Source organism: Lepeophtheirus salmonis, chromosome 1 (genome assembly GCF_016086655.4).
Source record: "Lepeophtheirus salmonis chromosome 1, UVic_Lsal_1.4, whole genome shotgun sequence".
Classification (NCBI taxonomy): Eukaryota; Metazoa; Arthropoda; class Copepoda; order Siphonostomatoida; family Caligidae; genus Lepeophtheirus; species Lepeophtheirus salmonis.
The window spans coordinates 34,675,686-34,701,532 of NC_052131.2; the positions used below are offsets into that span (position 1 = coordinate 34,675,686).

General features: G+C 29.2%; 1 protein-coding gene across 1 annotated transcript; it reads right to left on the reverse strand.

Moving 5' to 3' along the window:
- Window positions 1-11,539: 11,539 nt before the first annotated feature.
- Window positions 11,540-20,174, reverse strand: LOC121125808 (aminopeptidase N). Its single transcript, XM_040721048.2, has 14 exons — window positions 20,015-20,174; window positions 17,592-17,974; window positions 17,348-17,506; window positions 16,968-17,208; window positions 16,737-16,905; window positions 15,754-16,081; window positions 14,149-14,311; window positions 13,663-13,864; window positions 13,330-13,604; window positions 13,075-13,265; window positions 12,810-12,980; window positions 12,119-12,259; window positions 11,973-12,048; window positions 11,540-11,904 (listed from the first exon to the last, which is right to left on the reverse strand). Exons 1-14 carry the CDS (start codon window positions 20,066-20,068, stop codon window positions 11,755-11,757), a joined length of 2,703 nt encoding a protein of 900 aa, XP_040576982.1. The 5' UTR covers window positions 20,069-20,174; the 3' UTR covers window positions 11,540-11,754.
- Between the last annotated feature and the right edge of the window lie 5,673 nt (window positions 20,175-25,847).

A 25,847-nucleotide genomic window follows, 5' to 3' on the forward strand; every position in this document is an offset into this window, starting at 1 on the left:
ATAAGTAAATTAAGATCTAGAAGGCCTTACAAAGGGTGTCCACTTTGAGGTTTAATTATGAATATAAATAAACTCTCATTGTCTTACTAATTGTACTCTTTGAAAATCGGGATGAAGGTTAGTTGGGACAAATTTGTTCACGAGTCGGAGGGGCATATTATATTTATTAGGCATGAAAATTTGTGATAAGTTAGGCATTACCTCCAAATATATTAGTAGTGTAGAATTAAATATATTTTCCCCTCAAAATAAGGGACTAAAATTTAGTTAATCTCACTTCAAGATCAATAACTTACTCCATTTCTATTCATTTAGGTTTAAAGCTCATATAATGCAAAACAAAGAGATAAACCAAGTAGCAAAACGAAAATCACTTAATTAATATTGTTCTAAATATGGGTGGCTACGTAACATATTTTTTTTCACTAGGGGCAAAGAGTGTAATCTTATTTTAATAAAAAATAAAGTTTGGGGCTCTGGTGCGTCCTTCAAAATGACAGCCCTTCCAATCACCTAAACCGATTTTGTTTTAAATTTGGTAGAACATGTCTCAATATATGTTGTCAAATATATCCAAAATTCAGAGTGGGATATTAATGGGACCACTTGCAATGTGAGCATTAACTAGAGTATGTAGAGCCGCTTTTATAGTATATTACCTTTATTTAATAAAATATATAAATTTTCAGTTTTATTATACTTATCTAAATAAGAATCCTAATTCATTTTATTAATCAACACAAAATATGTATATTATATAAAATACGAGTTTAAATATTATAGAAGAATAATACAAATGTACTATATAAGCGGCTCTACATACTCTAAATAATGGTTTTGTTGGAAGTGATCCCATTTAGATCCCACTCTAAATTTTAGATATATTTGCAACATATATTGAGACATATTCTACCAAATTTAAAACAAAATCGGGTTTGCTGCATGGAAGGGGCGTCATTTTGAAGGACGTAACAGAACCCCAAACTTTATTTTGAATTAAAATAAGACTATGATTGAATATAAATTATAATTTGTGTTCTTGTGCATCTTTTGACGTAATTTTTGTTTAAATCAAGTGACTATGAGAGTAATTATGACCTTCTGAACAACACTGTTCCAACCCATTAGGCCGAATTTTGAGTGGGCCTAGAACAGCCCAGGTGAGTCACAGAACCCTAATATTTCACACACACTCTTCTTTCATATAGAAAAGCCAGCTCACCAAAAATCATCAAAATCGGTGAAAAAACGGATAGTCCTTTTACAAACAAACTCTACAGTTCAGTGTTTTCTTTTCAAGTTTTTGTCTTTATCTTTGCGTGATATGTTAATTTTTGTTTTATTTTATGTCTTTTATTAAATTTGTGTGTCTTTTAGTTTTTGTAGACGTGTGAAAGCTTATTTTATGAATTATTGATTTCAATAATATTCGTTTTTTTTATAGTGCTACTATTAGATTGAATTATAGATAAGCCTTTTTGGCCTAGACAAAAAATAATGATTCATGTAAGTATATTGATTACAAGTCCTTCAATATTTTCATCGAGTGCTCAGATGTCATGAAAGCTCATTTCAAGTCCCTAACTTTAATTTAAGATCCATAGTGATAACTGTTAACGCTTTTCTTGAGTCCACAATATACTAGATTTGGAGTCCAAGTCGAGTCACAAGACTTAGCTATGGAGTTCAAGTCAGGTATCGAGTCGTTAGATTTTCTTAAAAAATTGTTCTCAAGTCGAAATCGAGTCGTAAGTCTCGAGTCCAAGTTCATTCACTTGGTTCCAGATAAATGGTTCCAGTTTGACAAGATGATGACATCAATTCCATGGATACCTCCATATATTATTTAGGGTCAAATAACTCTCCAGACTATAAATCTAGTTAAGTATTGAATGACTAGTCTTCTTAAGTCCAAGCCTCCTAAATTCATCAACTAGGGAAGCATGTTAAGGTTTAGTGGTCAACCACAATCTAAGGTTTTTGTATCCCCTAACAGGTCACTAGACGTCCTAATTGAACTTCTACCAATTATTCAAGTCTTTGGCACTTCAGGATTTCTGTTAAATTCAATGTCGACTTGAATAACAAAAATAATTGTTTCAGGCTTACTTTAAAGAGAATATGCTTCATCGATCATGGAGGAATTTATGTGTAGAGATAATGATTAACAATATCAAAAGGCACTATCTCGAAGTGAAGTGACATCTGCACAATGAACGATCCTTCCATAAAAAAAGATGATATCTACCGAGTGGGGCACAAATAGGCGAGATCCCTTTAACAGAAAATGACGTTGAAGAGAGGATAGGATATCCAAATGGAAAAATATGAACTCCTAGGAACAGAAAAGATGGGGGGATGCAGATCCATTTATCCGAATGCATCATTTAGTGTATCAGAATGTTTTTCTTTTTCTAAACTTGTTTTCACATTATATGAATTTTCATCCTCTATGAATCACAAATCATTTATATTTAAGTCTGACTCGAGTTACAAACATTCACTCCCCGAGTCCAAGTCAAGTCACGAGTAATTTTAGTTCAAGTCGGACTCAAGTCAGAAGTCCTTATATTAATGACACGAGTATGACTCAAGTCCAAGTCATGTGAGTCGAGTCCACAGCTCTATTATATAGGCACATCAAAAAACGAGAAAAACTTTCAAAATTTACTACAAGTAGTCGATAATTATTGTGGTCGCTATCAAAACCAGCGAAAAAATAAATAAGATAATAAAAAACGGTATCTAACTCTATGAAATTCAAACATATATATTGAAAGAATATATAAATTATTCAGATTTGTTAAAAAATTTGGATATTGATTATGTTATGAAATAAAAAGAAAATAATCAAACATATTTAATCCTCTCAAAATTTGGAAGAATTGTTATAAAGGTTAAATTTCAAGACCAGAACAAAGACCAATCACATCACATTTCAAATGATTAGACCTCTTATTAACACATTTCAGTCCCATCCAGTCCTTTCCGCATAAAACAAGGGTTTTGACTTCATTGAAGATATAAAGTGTTGTTTCATTGCTATTGTTTTCTTTTGCTAAATTAGAAAGAGAAACATCAATGGTTCCAAGACAATTTAATGTTTTGTTATTCACAAAATTATAAGGATTTAACGACGAAGGAACAACATAATTTGAATATTTTTTCCAAATATCGGGTCCACATATGGATATATCAGCAAATTGGTCAAAAACGGCTTCGCAGTCAACTTTTGTTCCAAATACGAGTAATCTTACAGACTGCGTTTTTTCCTTTGGTTTACGATCCAACTTTTTATTCTGAACTTTGACTGACTGAGTTATTTTATCATATAATTTTGACTCAATTGAAGTTGCTTTGAGAGCCATTTTTTCTGAGCACAAGTTATTTATTTAGTTATCAACTATTGACTCGCCAAGAGCGACTAAAGTTCTTCAGGAATATTCGCAAGCTTTTTGTACACCTTTTTCATGTTAATTGATTTGTCTGACTACACACGCATGCGGAATATGACTTCCCGAACCCTTGCATACAATGCAAGGGTTCAACGAAACCAAAAATGAATGCCCAAATATGTTGAAAAAGGGCCTAAGTAAAGAGTTTCATAATCAATAATGAATCATCCCAAGGATGGGATTGTTGTAGAGATAAAATACACTTTAGCGATTATAAAAGAAAAACTATTGGTACGTGTTCTCTTTTATCATTCATAGATTATCTACGTATAAACATATTCCTCTGAAAGTGGAATTATCGCTTTAATTGATGTATTTTTTTATTATAAAAAGGCCTAATAAAATGAATGCATGTGCAATTAAATATATAAATATAATATCTTCAATGCAATTATACTTTTTCTTTCTAGTGTTTCAATATCTTCCATTTTTGCCTAGCACAAGTTATTTATTTATTTGCTAACAATGGAATCGCTAAGGGTGACTACAATTTTGGAAGACTCCCTCACGGGCATTACCAAACCCTAGATATATTGATTTGTCTGACTATACACGCATGCGGTATGAAATGCCGATTTTTCGCATACAAAGCTAAGGAAGGAGCTAGAGACTTAAGAATGCCCTATTGTTTTGGGAGAGTGCTTAAAAAGGGAGTTTCATTATGTTAATCAATAATGATTAATTATTTAGCAACCAGTGATACTGTAGAATATATCCCCTTTGTGCAAGAAAGAAGGTTTGTTAAAAGACAAATATTGTTCTATTCCGATCCTAGATTGTTCCAATTGTACTGAACTTTACACTTAACTCACAAGCGTCTGTCGTTTCCTCGTACTCTCCTACCATCAGACCTTTGAGGGTATCCCCTAATCATCTCAGTAGTTTGCCTCATAACAGGCAACCGCCTCTTCTTCTGATAATATAGCATATTTGTGAGCAAGGAACACTATAGTTTATAGCGATATTTGTCATTAGTATGTTGTATTTAGATTTATGATATTCTCATCTCCATTTCAACAGTATTGCCGTCCGTAGACATCATGAGTGTAGCTCAAAGCCTTAACACTCAAAATATAACTCTATTATGGAATCAAAGACGTCTTCTACCCCAGGACATGAGAGAAAACATCGTGTGCAATGACTTATTTAGAAAACGACATCAAATTAAAATTAAGTTAACATATCCAAGAATGTTATCTAAAGTTAAGAACTTTTATTTGATTTACGATACTTTGGCCTTTCATATAAAAACGATCAGTTTATTATGTTCTTATTGCGATGATCAGTTTTAGCTGCTTTAAGAGTTAAATTTGCAGTGCCTTCAAAGAGTTATTAAGAATCATTTGTTAATCGCAATTTATGATAGTTAGTCGGAGTATACACATAAAAATATTCCAGCTTCTTTTGTGTTGACAAATATGTATTTCAACAATAAAGAATTATTTATCATTAAAATATATATTCCTTTATATTCACATTAACTAAATAATAATTTATTTTGAATATCGATGCCAGTGTCGATAATGAGCAAGTAACACAAACCCCATATTTTTTTATTTCTATCAAAAGGATAGAATGCTCCAAAGAATCGATGGCCTGAGTAAAATCCAGGAAGAGAAGAGCAAATTATTTTTCCTTTCATTTTGAGTCTTCTATTAGTTATAGATTGGAACAACATCCTCATTCCGCCTTTCCCGTCTTAATTCAAATTTTGCATTGATAAGAGTTTTTTCTAGTATGGGTATCAGTATATCAGTTAAATTTCCACTGAATAAGTATATTTTATATTCTGTTTGTAATAGAATCACTTGTCTATATATATATATCACTTTATTTGTAAATAAGATTAATATTCTCATGAGTACTCCCTTGACAACTCCATTGCTTAGTTTTTCTACCATAAAAGTGTATGAGTGATTATTCTATCTTATGGCGATTCATATGAATGACCGAGTAATTAGCAGACACTTCATATTCACCAAAGCCAAAAATGTGACCTTTTTTAAAAAAAATCATTTTGCCAATTCAATAAGTATAATCTGAAGTCTTTGCAATGAGGACACCTGCAGAAAAATATAATTTTCAGGAATTCTAAATTGATCATAAAGCATCTTACTGTTCTAACTAGTAGATGAGCTCCATCTTCATAATCAAGAATATAATATACAAAGGAATGTAAAAAATAATAAAACGATTAAGACTCAATTTACAATGAACTGCCAATCTAACTCAACACTTAAAATGCTTGGCATTATCTTTTCATTTCTTTATAAAAGACAACCCGTGGTAAAGATTCGTTCTCACATTGTAAATATTGAATAAATTCAAATGGAAGAGTGTAATTCTGTTTACTAGCCTTAGCAAATGTAAAGACATCCTTTACTACTTGTGTTCAACTATACTTTTTGATGACACTATTATCCTTAATAAGTTGATTAATTATCCTTTTCCTACTCTCAGAATCATAATTAACTTTATAAATTCCTGTAAGTTATAAAATGTTTTTAGTACTATGGATGAATGTTATATTCTTGTAACACCTGTAAAGTTCCAGTTTAAATAAAAGGAGTTTTTGAAGTATTCTTAATTTTTTCAATTTCAAAAACGTTAGATGCTTCCTTATTATTCCTTGAAATTTTTTTGACTTGAGTTTTCACGTTCTGTAATTGCCTTATAAATCTGGAGAATACACCATTTTCGATTTTTTGTTAGAGTCGTATAAGAGTCAGAAATAAATTGTACCTATAAAATAGATTAACTTAAAAGTACATTGATAAAAAATAGAATGTATGTACATAAATACATTGACCCAATCTATAAATGAAATTATTTTATGCTACGTTGTTAAATTTATCGTATCTCTCAACGTATTTTCCGAAAATACACAGAAAAAGGTACCAATTGGCTGTTGGGAGTTAGACAATTCTTCCTACAAATTTTGAAATATCTTGATAAAAAATTCAGCTGTAAACAAAGAGGGTTGTATTTGAGAACTCGATACGTTAATAAGGACACAAGCCGCTTTGTGAATTCTTCTGCCTCACAATACCAAACTGCTTTCAAAAATAACTTGGTAGTAGTTATATATATTTTTTTCTATATGGATATACTCTAACAATGGGGATTCCAAGATGTCAAAAATACGAATTTTTGTTGGTTCATCGTCATATACCCTATACGGTGTAATTAAGTATACACACACAAAGTTTCTTTTAGTTTTTGATCTAGTGAACCAATTTCATTGAAAATAATACTTACCAATAATATTCGTCTAAGAAGAGAAGATTCTTCAGTTTGATTGTATTTACAGCAACAGTCATTATCGCTTTATTTCTTTGTTGAACCTTAAAAATATTCCAAATGAAATAAAATTTACTTTTAAGACAAAAAATCTGGCCTCAGTGATAGTTTTGAGTGTTTTTGTATCTGATGGAAAGACGTGCCTACCAATATTTATCAATGAAGGTGAAAAAGTCAATAGTTAGGTATACATGAGATTGCAAAGTACCATGTCATTCTATGGATGAAGAAAGAGTATCAGGGCATTCCATAGATATTCCAATAAGGTGAGCACCCGCCACACCGACAAAAATACTCACAAGTACTTAAAAGGTAACATGTACTCGTATAGGACGAATAAAATGTAGCGTCCTAGCTGCCCAGACTTGAACCTGTTGGACTTCTCCATCTAGGTAAAATTTGAGAAAACAGCCTGTAACAAACCCCACAAATCAACAGCATCTTTTAATATTATTATCAAGCCTGTAATGGACGAAATCGAATAAGCAGTACATCAAAAGGACTTCCACGGATTTTACAAAAGGGGTTGAGGTTATGGTGAAGGCCGAGGGTGGCCATATTGAATAAATTTAATAATTTTCTATCTTACATATACAAAAAGAAAAATTTCAGTTTAGGAGTAATGAAACCCAGGAGGCTACCCAAAAAAAAATTACGTTCTTGGTTTCTTAATTATTATTCTGCAATAAATTAGGTACTTTTGCATTTCATTCAAATAGAGAAACATAAGTTATTAACATTAAATAACATTATTTATTTGAATTTGTATCCAAATGCGTCCCCCCAAAAAAAACCACCTTGTCCAGTCCAAGATTTAAAAATTTGATATTTGATATTTAAATCTGGGTCTTTTTCAACTACTATATTTAAAAAATACTTTTTTATGCACAAAGAAGAAAAATGTATAAAAAGCATAAGAAGGACCCTTAGTGAATAAACTAGAGATTTGACCAATTGTTATCTTAATTAGAAGAAAAATATTTAAAATAATATATATTTTTTTAGCATAATTCAAGGAACAACAACCTTCTGTTAGTCAAAAATAGGATATGAATAAAAAGCGCAAGTTCCGTGTATAAAGTAATTATTTGCAAAAAAAGATGCTTAGTTTTGTACTAAAAATATAAATTTTTATATTTGTTAGGAGCTATTTCTTAAAGCTCTTTTGATGTGTATATCAACAATAGCGTAGAAAAATTATATTTGTCTAAATCCTGAAAATATATAAAGAGATTAAACTTACAATTTTTTAACATTTGCTCTAAAAGTATTCTGAAGAATGTTTTCTTCTATGAAATCACTCATCATTTTTGTTATATTTAATCCCCTTTGGGTTGAAATTAGTGATAAAATAAGACTCTAAAATTTTTGCATTAATAATTACGATTGCTTGCTTCATTAGAGGAGATAATGAGATTGAACACAAATCCATTACATCCGTTAGAACACAATAAATAAGTATCCATTGAATAAATATTATTATTCGTTTTGTTGAGTGATAGATAAGGCATATGAGTTGTTAACACTTCATTTAGGTATATTTCTGTCCATCATTTGGCCGTCACGAGATTTCCTAGAAATTGAATTTCTCATTATTTCAAGCTTAACAGTTCATATTGATATACGGTCAGATATATCACATATCAGACTATCAAATATTCTTTACTTTTTGAAAGAGAATATGGTTTGTTTTTATTCCATATTTAATGTAAACCTATACAATAAATTAAATGGTTCACATATTGACTTAAAAATTAATTATATGATTTTGTATGAAATATTAACTTATAGGCTAAAATAACATTAAAATATAAAAAAAAACATAAAAAAGACTTAATAGAATAAAAAAGTGGATTCGTGATTGGAATATCACTTGATGCATTAAAAATGTAGGTCACAATAACGGTGAGTGTAAACACTACAGCTCAGAGATTTTAATATTATAACTGAGAAGACAGTTGGACAAACATGTTTTGGTTTAGGAAAATTTGCCGAACGGACATTTCGCTGAAATACAATTTGGGACATTTGACAGAAAAATGATATATAATTTATTAATACATACGATTGTAAATTATTATTCAATATCAAATGAAAGTCAGCTAATCTTTTTTTTTTAATGTTCCTTTAATTAGTTAGATGGAGTTGCACTGATTAAGTATAATTAAACATTATTGTATTTTATATACTCCATCTGACCGAATAATCTTTTGGGGGAAATCCATATACATAAAGTATAATTTTTTCCTCTAGGAATCGCCTGGGCGCAATCCCATATTGAATTCAAGAGAATAACCATTCCATATACTTTTGAATTTTTAAAACAGGAGTGAATAATTAAAGTTATATTTTTTTTCTAATATTTTTTTAGGCAACTAAGTCTTAAAAAAATTACACTCCCACGGATTTCGACTTTCTTTTAATCACAAATTATAGTTATAGAAAAACGAATTTGTTAATTAATTAAATCAAAAACAGTTAGTTTTTTATAGTAAGACTAAGTACTTTTTACTCAATTTTATCACAAGTATTTGGTGGAGAAAAATGGGGTTCATTTATGTTTCTGCTTGACTGATGATACCTGACAATTCAAATTTGATGGAATTAATATTTTAGTTTCGTTGTCAATGATTAGAATAGTTATTTATTACCTAACCACAAATGGTGAAATTCATGGGCAATAACCAAATATAAATAATTTAAAAGTTCCAACGACACTAGGCCCATAACACCGTAATCTAATGAAACCAAATTACCAAATAGAAGTGTAAAAATTAATTCTTTTTATTGTCATGTCTTCCCTCTATGCTAAATGGCTGTGAGTAATTATTGTAATTATAAAAAAAGTTATATAAATATTAGGATTAGTATCTAATGATGTAGATAATTTATTTATTGAATCATCTGAAGCCCAAAATTGTAGTTGAACATCCGATGCATTAAAAAATCTTTATGATAATAATTTGAAACCATTGCAAGGCAAGAAGCTAGGTACTCATAATTAGTGTTGTGTTGAATTTAACATATGTATGTTAATATAAGAGTGCAAAAAAAAAAAACATATTTTATTTAATATGATCAAAAGCCATTATCAAGCTAAAGAAAATGTTTTATAAATTATTATTCATCTAATTTGGGCATCGCTTATTTAATTGACGCATATCTAAAAACACTCTTAATTTTTTTCTCTCTTTTTATAAATCTCAGCCTAATTTTCTAAACTAAATTCCTAGAAATTTTCATCAATGAAAAATTTATATTAATTTAAATAAGACAAATTTAATTAATTTTTTTATACATAAAATAAAAATAACTCATGAAAAAATTGTAAATTTTACATAAATATACAGGAAGTCACCGCATAACGGAGTTTTAAACAACTAGAATTTCACATAATGAGGTATTTCGTATTATTCTGACTCTCCTCATATAGTGAAGTATATTTCCCGTATATTGCAGGTTTTTATTATGAATATAAGATTATATTAGGCCATTTATATATTCATAAAAAAGAAATGCATGATTTTTCTTAGGAAGTGGGGGAAGGGGGAAAGTAAATACTCGATTAAGATTAAATTAATAATTTGAGCAAAAAATATGATTAGTTTGTTATTAACTGTACCTATACACCGGAGTTTGAGCTAAAATTGCACAAAAATACATTTATAAAAAAAACTTTTGATAGAAGTTTAACTTCACAAAATTTGTCAATTTTACTATCAAGCTGTAATGTGTAGTATTAGACCTATTAAAAAAATACTTTTTTGAATTTTTATATATTTCTGCATTTTTCCCCATTCTTTAAGATGTGAGAAGCTCAAAAATCATTCTTTTAGAGATGTAAGTATGTCCTTTACCCTACCTCTTCGGCCTTCAAGTTTTTCCACAATGCTTTATTTCATGATTTTGTGTAGTTTTTGGACCAAAAGTATAGATAAAACATAAATGAATGCAAAAAAAAAAAAATATTCAATTAAAATATAACTATTTTTGAATAATAATTTTTATATATTTTATTATTTAAGTATCGAAATTGTCAGTACAATGAAGATAAAAAGAAACATTTAGGTGCGCCGACCGCAGTACAAAATTTGTATTCTCGCTTCCATCAAGGTTATTTTCTCTTAAATTTAGTCATTTAAGTTGTTCAAGATGAAAAAGATAAAAATACCTCTGTAGGATGTCAGAAAATTTGTCAAAAATATATTGATCTTCTTTTAATGCCACAAAAATGTGAAAACAACACTTTTGTCTAGAAAAATAGGAAATTTACGGCGTAGTTCCAAATTTTGACGGGGTGTATTTACTTCAACTTTCCCTGTAAGAACTGTGGTAAGAATTTTAACTCAATTTTCCATGCATTTGCAAGATGCCCATCATTATCTGGTTTTCGATACTTCTTCGATTTGAATATTGATCTTTTTAATTTGAGTGACTACCTTCCCATGTACTCGTTTCCTTACATTCTTTTTGGAATGCCCAAAGGGACCTTACCATGTCTCCTCCTCCCCTTTGCCATATCTCCTCCTGGTGTATCAAGTATCCTACTTATGGTTAGTCTCGAAATCACCAATAAATGGCTATACATTATTGTACTACACCAAAAATACTTTGGAATTATTTTTCTTAGGTGGATTTTTTTTTCAAAAACTCAGTTACCTCTGTCATGTTGCGCGGGCGTTGAGTTATCCTTTAAATTGGTAAACTTATGAACTACAAAAAAACGACTTGTTGGTAAAATGTATCCTCAAACTCCCCTACTCATAAAAATAGCTGAAAATAAATTCCACTGCATATATGTTTATTTCAAAAAGCTAGTTCTTACTGTTGTCATATAATCATTTTTGAAGCATTGAAAAATAAAGTACTTTTATTTTATTTTAACATACATATATACATTTTGAAAATAAAATTATCATAAAGATATTTTTTTAACAGGACACAAACTTTAATGGGATAGATCCAAATTGGGAGTTTGTGTTACAGTTTTTGGAGCTGCTTAGTTTTCTTCATTTTTTGACAACCATTTCTTTACTTTCTTACGAATTTCCTTATTAATAGTAATCTTAATTCTTATTTCTCTAATTTTTTCAATTTTCTGTTCTCTAGTACCCTCAGAGAAAGTAGAATCTTTGATAAAACAAGCGATCTAAGGTAATAATATAAATTTTATAACAAAGTGAAGAAAAATAATTCAATAAGTAGGTAAGGATTCACCTCATGAATATCATTTTTTTCTCTAGTTAATGTTAAAAGTTCATACGCATTTTCTGTAAAAACTTTGGCCCCAAATCTATGAAAAAATATGAAAATATTTTACAGAATACCACAAACAATGTAAAACTTTATGTATAAATATTTACGTTATGTTAAATGCCACTGAATTATTTTGTATGTACTGGAACAAAGCATTTCTTCCATAAATTGTTTTCATCACACCCTTCAAAATTTGCCCACCTAGATACTTAAAAGACACAAATGAATTCTTAGTATATGACAGAAGCCTAGAAAAGAAAAAATAACCATTAAGATAATTTACAACGATGAGGCAATTTTAAGTTATTTAAAAAAAAATATAAATCAAACATGTAAAATCTGTAAGCTCTGAATGAATTGTGTAATTGTTATTTATATAATTTCCTTAATAAGTCATACTGAGAGAGGTAGAAAATATGATTTGCCGGTATGTAAAAAAAGAACAAACGAAAAATCAACATGGTAACCCTGGTAATTTGAAGAATGTTTGGGAAAACAACATTTAATATGGTAGGACATCTCATTAGATGACCTGCAAATAATCACTTGGATGTCGATCATAAATTCTACTCTGAGTTTAGCAAGGACTTACACTTCTAACTCCCGACCAAATCCACATGGTTGATCTCCGTTATTCATGTGCAAACGCACGTTTTTCTTAGATGTTCTCTCTTCAATAATGATTACAGCTTTTGAAAATAAAAAAACAATGTTCATATTGTCAACATCAAGAATCATTCCTCCACTTTAGGGCATATTTTCTACCACTCTAGTAATACCTTTCGGTGTTTAACTTACTCATATAGACTAGTGACATTTGTAGAGCATGCAAGACCAGATAGGAATTGATTCTTCTCTCCAGGAGTGTATGATGTATTTGATAGTTGATTTTTAAGAAATTCCCATTCATTATTGCCTCCATTCCTTATTGCAGTGCATAACATGGTTTCCGCAACATTCGGATCAACTCTAAAATATAAAAAAAAAAAAAAAAAAAAAAAAATGGGATATTTGTATAAATTATTTTTGAATCAGTAATAAATAAATCAAAAACAAGCTTTACACTGGTTTTTCGCTACCAGTTTTATCCATCCATTCTTTGAATTTTTCTTGATAGTATTGCGTACAACTATTAATATTCAATAGACACGAAAACTCTTGATCTAAAGACCAATCATATTTCTTATAATAATTTCGTTCAGTTGGAGGGTCAAAGTTGAGTTGTCTTGTGACAAATATGCTTCTAATATAATCCTACCATAAAACAAAATTCAATTATTTCCAAAGTTGATAATAATTATAATAACACTCAATTTACCATAAGCTTCTCGTCTAATTCAAAGCTGAAAACACTTGGCATTATCTTTTTCATTTCTTCAAAAAAGAGAACCCGTGGTAAAGGTTCCTCCTCATTTGATAGGTATTGAATCAATTTGAATGGCAGAGTGTAATTCTGTTTACCAGCTTTAGCTAGTGTAAAAGCATCACTAATTAATGCTATTCGACTATATTTTATAATGACACTGTTTTTCTTTACAAGTTGGTTAATTATTTTATCCCATGTCGCAGAATCATAATTTACTCTATAAAATCCTGTTAATTATAAATTGTTTTATTTGTATAATGGAAAATTGTCATTTTGTATCTATACCTATGAAATTCCAGTTTAATATAAACGAAGCTGTTGGAGTGCTCCTGATTTCTTCAAGTTCAAATTCTTTTGATGCTTCAGTATTATTCATCCAAACTGTTTTGATTTCAGTTACACTTTCTTTAATTACTTTATAAGTAAGGGGAATCCACCATTTCTGATCTTTTGTGTGACTCGTAGGGGGTCCAAAAATAAATCGCTCCTGTGTTGGTAAATAAAAACGCATTAGAATCAGTATTTATTACTGGACCAAATTGATAAATTGACCGCTGTAGGGTAGTCGACAATTATCGATAATCAAACAAATTTTTCTGTATATTACTGATGAACAAAAAATCGAAATAATTTAAGTTACTTAATTTGAATAATAAAAAAATTAGAACATTAATTGCTAATCGTTTTATTCTCCCAAAAAATCGGTATTATCCCCAAAAAATTAATATGACCGGATCCTAATTCATGCATACACTCTAAATAAATCTTTACCTGAGTAACTGACATTTTCCCTTCATTATAATCAATATTGACATTGACTAGAGGAAAACCACCTTGTCCAGTCCAAGATTTAATAATGTCACTGACTTTTACATCGGTAACAATGTTATCAACTACATTTAAGAAATCATCTTCTTCTACACTTTTGTATGCACTAAGGAATAAAAAAAGACTGATAAAAACGAGTATAAATAAAAAATCTAAGTTTTTATAGTATATATAAATCTTAATTTTAATTCAGAATTTTAAATCATTGGTAAATGTTTCATACATCATTTTATACTATTATATATTTTTATGTATTTATCAGAGGTGTGGAGTTAAGAATCAAATTAAACTCACAATAAAAACTTGCGACCTGACTTAGATTTGATAGCTAAGACTTGCAACTCGACTTGGCCTTAAAAGCTATTTTATATTAAAGTAAAGAAAAGCCTGAACACTCTGAGCCTTTATTAGAACTATGTACTTAAAAATGAGCTCAAAATAAATCTGAGGACTCGATAAAAATATTTAAGAACTCAATGAAAATTTTAAAGGACTATAAATTGAAGATCTGTTACTAAATTAACTTAATTTTTTTAATATTTTCAGATATATTACACTATACAACAAAATTCAGGTCTTGAAACGTCCGACGGCTAAAGCCTACATTTATTATTGTTAAATAAGCAAAAGAAAATAAAAACGATCTTTCAAATTTTGAAATGCAGTATCTTTGGCCTTGTATACTTTTTTTTTAAAATCTGTTTTTAGAGTATTATTTCGATTCAGACCCATATTTCTAAATAAAATAACTATATTAAAGAAAATTTAAGATTATAACAAAAAAGATTTTTAAATTAAACATAATTAAGTCAATTTTTGAGTAATTGTAAGAAGTAAAATAAATACTAATCAAATACATGGGATATCTATATATATATATGTATAGTGGTTAATCTTCGTGCCTCTAAAATATTAATTACTTATTGCAATTACTTAAATAATCAACTTAATTCTATTGAATTTCCAAACATTTTAACGTAAATGTACATTACTAAGTAATTAAATATTCTATTGAAGAAATTAAAAGTTAAACTGAAAAATCAATAAAAAACGACCCATTTTTTTAAATTATATTTTTTGAACTAGTGATCTAAGGTTAATTTTTTAGTTTGAGCTATAATATAAAGTAATTTAAAAAAATAGTAGCTTCCATACCTTCCAATTTTCCTTGATTTCACTGGATTTATTATAATGAAACACATTTTGTAGGAGCTTTATTCAATATAACTTAATAAATAAGTTATTTTTCGAGTGTTGGAATATTTATATGAATTTTTATTTATGTACATTTTCATCTATACAGTTATTTCATTCCGAAATAAGTCTCTGAATCGAAGTTATACTCAAAAAGTGATGAAAAAAAAGGCTTTTAAGACCAAATCAACTACGATTGAAAATTTTAATGATAATTTTATCCCTCTATGTCTTAAATAACTATAATAAATTTAGATTTCGGTTGGCTAAATGTTGCAGCATTGTGTTAAAGTATAAGAAGCACCATGGCAAAAAAGTTATATTTTTTCACTCCCTATTAAAGGTTCGACTTACAATTTTTTAATATATGTCCTAAAAGCATTCTGAAGCTTTGTCTCTCCAATGAAACCACTCATCATTTTTGTTATACATGCTCCCTTTATGTACGTAATTGGATGAAACATTTTACTTATATCTGCGTTATTACTGATGCCCTTCGATTTAATTGGAGGGAATGCTGGACTAGAATCAAATTGCATTGCAGCAATTTGACCTTGTAAAATAAGTCTATCCATAATAGAAATGTTTGTATAAGTTTTGTGGACTGCTATAACAGACATATAGGTTGTAAGACCTTCATTTAGCCAAAGGTCTGTCCACCATCTGGGTGTCACAATATTTCCTATAAATGGTGTCACTTATTAATTACCATAAAATAATCTACATAGATATAACTAGTGATTGAAATTTAAGCTTTTTGGCCTGGGATCAAACTAATGTTATTGTTCCTGATTGCTTTTATTTCGATAAACATAAAAATGACTAATGCAAACCCTCATTTCTGCATTTGTAGTCCGCAAAGTGTTTTTTCATATGAAAATTTTGTATATTATATCTAAAATATACTAGTTATTATTTTTAGTCTCAAAAAATATTTACGAGTACGATACACTATGATAAAAATCATAGTGTGGCGTACTCGTAAAGTAAAAACATAAATCTTCATATTTAAAAAAAATCATCTTAAAAAAAATAATATTTTAAAAGTTATTTAATGTTTGTTACTTAAAAAAATATTTTGCTTATTTATTATGTGTTTTAAATTATAGTGATCGTATATAGTTTCTTTTTGTAGGCCACGAAAGTAGAAACTTTTGGTTATAAAGGTCATTTATATGTTTTCGAGATAAAACAATTAGGATCAAACAATGTCAATACAAAGACAAAAATATGCTTAAAGGTGTAATTGGTAGAAAATGTTATATAATTATTATTATATCAAATATGATTAAATATTAATTGTTTAACTTGATTTGTTGTTTTAAATAATTAATTACCTAACCACAAATGATTAAACTCATGAGCAATAATCAAATATAATCGGTCTAAATAGTCCAAAGACTTTAGATCTCTACCACCGTAATCAAATAAAGACCATTCAGAAAATGTAATTAACCCCCAGTTTTCCATTCCATTGGTATGAAACTTTGGTACCACTAGCATTTTCTATACATATAAAATTATAAGTTATCAAATAGGGGAAAATTACTTATATTCACATTTCTTACCTCTGAACTTAATGGTTGAGAGTAATTATAGTAATCGTAAAAGAAATTATAAATTGAAGGACTGCAATCTAAAGCTGTACTTAATTCACTTGTTGAATCATCTGAAGCCCAAAGCTGCAGTTGAACATTGTTTGCGTTTACATCTCTATGAGAATATTCTGAAACCATTGCAAAAGCAACAAGGTAGGTACTCATAATTGGTGTCGTGTGAAACTTGGCATATGTATAATCAGCTGAATTTCTAGGTATGTAAAAAAAAATATTATTGAACATGATTTAAAACTATTAGTAAAATTATACAAATTAGTTTCTGTGAATTAATTTGAATAAGGTAGTTTTTTACATTTATCATATTAGAATAATTGACTTTATTTTAAAACCTTGTTTCTGTAATCAAGACATTTGGCATGTTCGACATGGCAGTTAGTGTAGAAGGATGTCCCAAGGTAACATCGAAAGTAGCTTTAAATCCTGGTTCATCAAAGCAAGGAAATGCAGTCCGGGCATGAGTTGACTGTAATTGAGTGGCAAACATCTCTCTAAAATGATTTAAGAATGAATAATAAGTTGAATAATTGTCTTCAAATTTTTAAATATATGAAGAAATTATTTTTTAAAACTTACTTAGTTTCACCTTTTTTATTGTTATATATTTTTCTAAAGAAACCAAATTTCGTTGCCCATTCCTTCATTTGGTACTGGATTTCAATAGAATAAGTTTGATCGATAACCAAGCTCTCTGTTAATTCAATGATTAAAAAGTCATTGACAGTAATTCCAGTAGACCACGATGATGTAATATTAGTCGTTCCACTTAAAACACTCACATCATGAATTTCCAATTGTCTCGAATGAAGTGTTATTTTATTAGTGACACTTATACATTTTATATTAATCTTTACAAATCCATCAACTGCAATGCCCATTGTGAGTTGAGTGCTCAAATTCAAATTGTAATTTACTGGCAAAACATCCCCAGGAAGCCTAAAGTCGCTATCTTCATTTGCCTTTAAACAATATTATAAGTTTATATCTTATTTTCAAATTGATTTATTATATATTTATTTAATTAACTCAAATAAGAATACTACTTTTATTGATATTGTGTCCTTATTAGGGATTTTTATTTATGAAACATAATTATTTGTTTATTTTCAGACTACAAAACGACTAAATAGCTTTAAAAAAACCAACAGTATTTGCTATTTCATTTTAAAATATTTATTAATTTTAGTGTGTTAAAACTATGACATAATATTTATTATAGTCAATAGGTACAAAGGTTTGTTTGAAAAAGTAACAATAAGGTATAATTTAATAATATATTCTTTTTTTCAAATAAAGTATCTTTTGTTACTTGTTTTATTTTTTAAGTCATATCAACTGAATACGCCGGTGTAAAATACCCTTTTCATAGGTATAACACGTATTATTTCCCCCATTTTTTGAATCTTAAGGGCACATTTTTAGAGTAAAAAAGTCATGAAATGAAAAAAGAAATTGAATTAAAATAATAATATTTTATAGCATAAAATAAATAAATCAACCGAAAAATATCTTAATTTTTTAAGACTCTTATTCCACAATTGTTTTAATTTCAATTCTTTCTTTCATTTTATAAGTGTTCTACTAAAAGAAATTAGCCTTTAGTTGGTCAGAATACCCATTTCATGTATACATTACTCTTAGACTAACAAATTTAACTACAGTATAAGTTAATTATTCATAAAATAACAAACAAAGAACTATAATTTTGAGTTTCATATTCACTTGACCCATTCAATACCTCAAAAAAAAAATATCATGGTTAGTTAAATCAATTTGTATTTTAGTACTTTGTAAGTAAATTGGTGTTGAATGAAAGATTAATTTATTTTATTAAGTCTTCCATTAATAAAGGTATAGTTCTTAATATTCTTGAATAGAACATTAATTAATTTCTGATCCATTATATATATATATTTAAAAAAAAAATTCAGATAGACCTGATTGCACCAACACAACTTAGTTTGTAAGAAAAAACTTTTTTTTTAAATTATGCAGACTTGAATTTAAATTCGACTTTAATTTCATCAAGTTATCATTCAAAAAATATATAACAATATTATTTTATTCGATGCATGCTCACATTTCCATTAAAAAATATGATAAAAACTTCATACATCTACTTATGTTTAAAGATATCTAAGATTGTGCTTGATTTGAGAAAACGTTTACTGTCAAGGACGAGTATACTCGTAACAATATTTCCTTTTTTAAATGAGAGAAATGGACTAATAATCGAATTTACAATTTGAAGTGTATTTGGTAGATAAGCAGGTTAGCTGTTATTACTTTATATTTGATTAGCTACGCACAGCTATGAAAAAATAAAAAATAAATCCTATTCCGTATCTACCAAAGACATAAGCAGGCACTTATAAGTTATAACTCCCAAAATAGGCATCTATGTTACTTTCCGTCTTTCATAAGCACACGCACACAGCCGTTAATTGTTATATCCTCAAGAATGAAAAAATAATTATAAAATCTTTGAAAAATAGTGTTGAAATTGCTATTTACAAAAACACTCACACGTACATATATTTTTTACAAATCTACTAAAATATATGTTGTGTGCAAATTACAATTTTGTACAAGTCGTAACATGTAAATTATACATATAAAGACGAAAAAAGTGCAATTTGCACAATTTTCTTATACAAGCTGAAACTTTTACACAACATATAAATGTTATATATTACCCTTCTCCAATAAATTATTTACAGTTTATATTTTATACAAGGCTACACATCTCTTGATAATATAACAAAGTTTTATTTTTGGGTATATATAATATCATCAATTGAATTCTGATTATTTCGTGAGTTGATAAAATTTAATGAATTGAGTGAAATCATTTATTTTTTTCCAAAAAATCTTGCTAATTGTTTTCAAAATTGTTTAATGAAGTAAAGTACAAGAAAAAAAAAAAACAACTTCTGCATTGAACATATTTATAATGTTACACAAAAAATGTCTTAGTTAAATAAATAATAAGTACATACCTTCACTAGATTCCAATTCGAAAAAAGGCCTAAATATACAAGTAGCAATATCATGCCTCTAGTTTTTCTGGCTCAGAGTTTACTTCCAATAAAAAATAGAATATTGTGGATATTTGATATATCTTAGAATATATATATCCTGATGACTGACAACAATAATACATTTTTTTTTATTTCCAAGTGTTATTTCAATTTTTACAAAAGCATAATAACAAATTTCATTTTTTTTAAATGTGTTATGAATGAGGCGGGTAACACCTGTACCCAAGGACTCGTATCAATGTAAAAAGTACCCTAATATTACTGAAAAAATTCTGCGCGTAATTACCCATGGACGGTTAAGATTCAAAAATGCATGCGGATATATATTTATTGGTGGAGTACTCTTTTTTTACCCGGGTAATCATTATACGTATTTTCGAGTCTTCCCTTTTTTGAATGAGTACTTTTCTACACAAGTGATGAGTCATTACATTATAGTAGTGTTGAGACTCGGTCCAGAATCAATTTTTTTTTCCGGTTCGGTCATAGGATATTTTTTCTTTACGGATTTCAACCAATTTTTTGGTCCTGATTTTTTTTTTCGATCTCACTTTGTAAACTGATTTTGATTCGGGCTCACTTGATGGACCGATTTTTTTCCCGTCTCATATATCGTGAGAGACCATTTTTGTTTAGATAAACTGGAATCCCTTTTTTTCAACAAAATCTCAAAAGTACAGGATTTCTGAAACTTTTCATCTCCACGCATCAAGCCTTTTACATTTAATTTAAAAAAAATTGCTTTAGAATGGTTAAAGATGGGCAATCTACAAATGCGTGGACTGTGTCATTGAATATCTTACCACAATTCTTATAAGGCCTCGAGAAAAAAATACAATTAGCGGAAATCTGTAATTCGAGGGATATAAATTTAATTTAAACCATTAATAATCAATATATTTTTAGTCTATTTTATGGTATTGTTTTTTAGTACAGAGTTATTAGCTTGAAGAACAAAATGTATTTTTTGTATTGTATTATATTTTTGTATACATATAAGTCAAGATAATAATAACTTAGGCGAATACCTAAAGAGACAGGGGGAAAAATAGAAAAAAATATTTAAAAAAACAAACATTTTTTAATGTCTGGGGTAAAATTTCCCCATGGGCACAAATAAAAGGTTTATAATATAATTATACAAATTGAAGCACAATTCATTGACTTTGATTTGATCCCCATATAAATGCTTTACAATAAGTCACTGCGAAGCCATAGTCAAAAGAATAAAACAGTCTCGTTCCCCCCCCCTTTTTTAGAGCTACCAACAATAAGTTTTCGAGGCGCTTGTGGCAGGTATAGCTGCAGTCTAAAATCCAAAGGACTGGTATATTTAGTTTCTATAGACCTTGGAAAATGGGAAAGAGTCAAATATTAAAAGGTATGAAAAAAAAATTAAAATTTGAAGAGGTCTATTGTACATTGATTACTTTGAATGTATTGTGTAACCCCACAATTTGTAGTTTAATGACCAGTCGTCATAGCGGGATCATTGTTATTTTCCTAATTGGACGAAAAGGCTTGTATTAGACTGAAGGTATTATTTGCGGATATCACAAGATTAATAGACAGATTAAACGAAGTAATAAAAATTGACTGAAGTTATTGGTAGTTCAATGGCATTGGCATGCATCTAAACATTAGCAATCTTTTTATAATATAACATAATATACTCTCAAAAAATAATTCGTTAAGACATGTAGACAAACGAAAATTAAAAGGACCATTATAAAATATAGCACAATCAAGACTAATTTAAAATAAATAATTTAGAAATAACATCAATTGGACGGTGAACTAAAAAAATAAAAGAGTTTAAATCTTCAATACAACATGCGCATAAAGATTAGCAATGCAATATGTAAAACTACATCGAAGTAGTTTTCTTTTACTGTCAATAATTTATAGACTATAGATTGCATTTGAATAATAATTGCATCCACTCTCTCATTATTTGAAGTAGAGAGGAATTTTTTTTTACTCAGTTGTTTATTGAATAATGTACTAACCATTTTATTAAAGTCCCCATCAATTTGATAAAATAATTTATATTCACACGAAATATGATCCGTTGTTTCTTTTGAATATTGACGTTTTACTTAAGTGTTTGTTCCAAAAATAGATGAATAAGGGACAAAAGCCATTTTATTAATTAGACAAGCTGTCAAGTTAACATCAGCAGCAATATCGGAAGTTTATGGGACACACAACATTTTTGATAATGTAACCTCTAGTTGGCATTTACCATTCTAAAGATAACTCAAAATGTTTTACTATTTCAGGAGCACAATCACAAAATTTTTTAAAACCTTTGAGTATCATGATAATACTATGAAAACATTCGAAAGTCCTAAATGTGTCCCTCTGAAGTGAAGTCAGGGGAAAAACAAACACTAAGAACCTTTCCATAAAACAAGAGTAAAATCAGTGCAAGATAGGAGATATATTTCTTATAAAATTCAAAGGTAAAACCCGATGGACCAGGAGCTTTATTTAATTTTTCATTTTTATTAATAGAACATATATATTCATATATATTTCTTCTTTTCTTTTCTTTATTTCTTTATCAACCATGTTGTTATCTTCATTTGATAGTGAAAGTTCTATTTCAGACAGTCATGTGAGATCTTCACAGAAAGAAGAATTTTTTAAATTGCATCACACACATTTTGATGGAGTAAAAATAACACATCTCCTTGGAAACTAATTCAAAATCATTCGATTCTTTACCGTTTTTAAGTATGATTGATAAGTTTTTGGAGACCATCCTTAACACTTGATTTCGCATTTTCAATTTTATCAATTATCCATCATTCACATTAATCTCCTACAGTAGTAAGAATTAATCTTCCAAACACCTCTAACTCTTACTTACTTTGAAATGGGGCTCATTTTGATATATAAACCACGATGGCCTTATATTTTTGTGTCTATCACTTTAGACGACTTTAATGTGTCTGTTGGATAACTTTTAAACAGAAAAAGATCTATTATCGAGGATACAGGTCTAAAAAAACCTATCCACAGAAAAAAAGTATGACTATAATCTTTTACTAAGTCAGCACATTTATAAAACCCGTGGGTCTTTAAAATAGAAGAGAGGGACGCTATAACTGGGGATGATGATTCCTTGTACGCTGAATAGAATCTCGACCATATTTAAGTTATATATTAAAATCTCCACTCATTATGGTCTGTACACGTGAAATAACTGTTCAATGTTTTTCGTTAAAAAAACAGGATCATCCCATTTGGGCCGTATACACCAATTACATCAAACAGGGAGTAATACATACTCTACATTGGACCTTGATTAGATTTCCATCATAACAACAGTATTCGATTTTTGGCTGTAGTTTTTTATCAATAGTTTTGGATGTAAGAGGGGCCTATCAAACGCGGAAAATGAAGAGTAGCATTCTGGTAAGCAAAAGGGATTCTCTAAACTGCACGTCGTGCCAGATAATATAATAATATCCGGAGTTTCTGAAAAATTTAATAATCAAATCAAATCGTATTTTCTCCCCAAACTCTGAAGGGAATTGCAATTTAAAGATAAACAAGGGATCATGATTTTCTAAATAATTTTTGGGGTTGTTCATTACCATCTGTCGACATTTGAGTTTCCGAAGCATTTTTTTTGTATTGGAGGCAGATCTATGTAAATAAGGGTTATTGTTTTCATAGTGTCCCTAAACTTAGATATAAATCAAAAAATCTTGTTATTATAAATAAGCTTGGTGCCACAATACTCTGCTGTGTCCTCCTTTTCAGGGTGTGAGAACAGAATAATGTATCACAATGGAAGTAATATCTAGAATTTATGTCTCTTTTCATTTCTAATCACCCATTTTTTTTTTGCCCTGTGTCAATGCAATGTAAATATAAAGTTGAGCTATGTACAATACGAAAACTGTAGACAAATATTACAAAATGAATTACAAATCTTACAAAATAAATTATAAATATTACAACTACACGAAATATTTACAGTTGTATACTGTTGGAATACAAAAGGAATTAATATAAGGGAACACTAAAACCCCATTTTTAGCGTTAAAAATAACTATCGTTGGGTTCAACGCTCCATTAATGAATGGGCGTTCCTCTGAACGGCGGTAAACTTTGGTTCACAGTCCTACATAAATTCACAATAAAAGACAACAACACTCTTACTTCCTCTAGATAATAATGTAATAACAGGTTTTTCCGATTTTATTTCACTTGATGTGGAGTCTAGGTAATATTCCCGTGATCATGCTCAATTCCAGTGTATCCTAAGAAATGCAGAGTCTTGTCATAATTGAAATCCATTTCTGTTTTCCAACCATTCCTGGAAAATACAGGGCTCTATCATCGCTTGTTAAAGAATCATCATTTATTTTCTGTCTATCCATTAGTTCAATCCGAACATCATCTATGTAATCATTTTGATCTATTCCAATTCATGCTTTTGTTTGTTGAATTCTCAACTCAAAATAATTAAACGCTTTGTCTATCATTTGTCTCACATAAAAATAGTCTGATATCTTTGATGTAACTATTTTATCAAATTTGTCACATCCTGATAAAATAAAGTCATCAAGGAGGGATTATTGTAAAAACATTTTCCACTTCTATACTCTTGTTTTTCAATGTCATCTTCAATTTCTCACCCATGATAATTTTTTATTTATACATTCTTAGAAGTAATATTAATATTCATCTGAGCTATTTATTTGTGCCTTATCTATTATTAGATATCTTTCCCTAAATCATAATCAATTTCAAAATTTCCTTCTTTTATCCACACAACTTTTCTATTTGTAATTATTCGATCTCATTTCCTAAATATTTTTCTATTAGGATGAAGATTTTCTATTTTCAATTAGGTTCAATGTTATTTTTCCAGGAATATTTTCCCTTCTTGTAATTGTCTTCTGTCTATATTTTTGCAAATTTAGTAATGGGAAATAACATAATGATAATTCATTAATATTGATATATTTCTAGGCCCATCTACTTTCTCGTACTCATCAAAAATTAAATTCATAGAGGATTTTTTTTTCTCAATTTGATTAGAGTGCGTAATGGTAAATAAATTAAAAATGCAAAATCACTTATATAATATATAAAGTAATGATTTATGTATTAAGATACCGGGGCGTGCAAAATTATTTACCGATGATGTAAATATACTTTTTAAGAGGTTTTGTGGCAACCAATCTGATTGTTTCATATTTTTACTGTTAAAATAAACAAAAATCCTTCCTGTGAGAGCGTAACAACTTCCACACATGAGACCATGTCCAATCAGGAAACAAAGAGGATCGAAATTGCAGCCCTCCTCCGAGCGGGAGTGTCTCATAACAACATTAAGGAACAGGTTGGGGCCTCGTTGAAGACAATTTACAACGTTTCCAAGCGCTTGGAGGCTGGGGGTGATCTCAAGCATTCCCCTGGGGCTGGCAGGAAGCCCACTGTCTCAACAAGGCAAGTAACGGCAGTGTTCAAGAGGACTCCCAACAGGTCAATTGCCGACATGGCCAGAAAGATGGGAACGTCGACATCAACTGTTTCAAGGGCATTAAAAAGGGATGGAGGAAAGTCCCTGAGGCGTACTGAACGTCAGCGAGAAGTCAGACTTGAGCGTGCCAAGAAAATCTTGAATGATATCAAGAGCTCATCTGGACGCATCATCATTTTTTCAGATGAAAAAACTTTTACGGTCGATCTTGTTTTCAACAGGCAAAATGACCGTGTTGTGAGCTTTGGAGATGTTTGGAGATCCAACGGGAAAGCCATGAAGCCG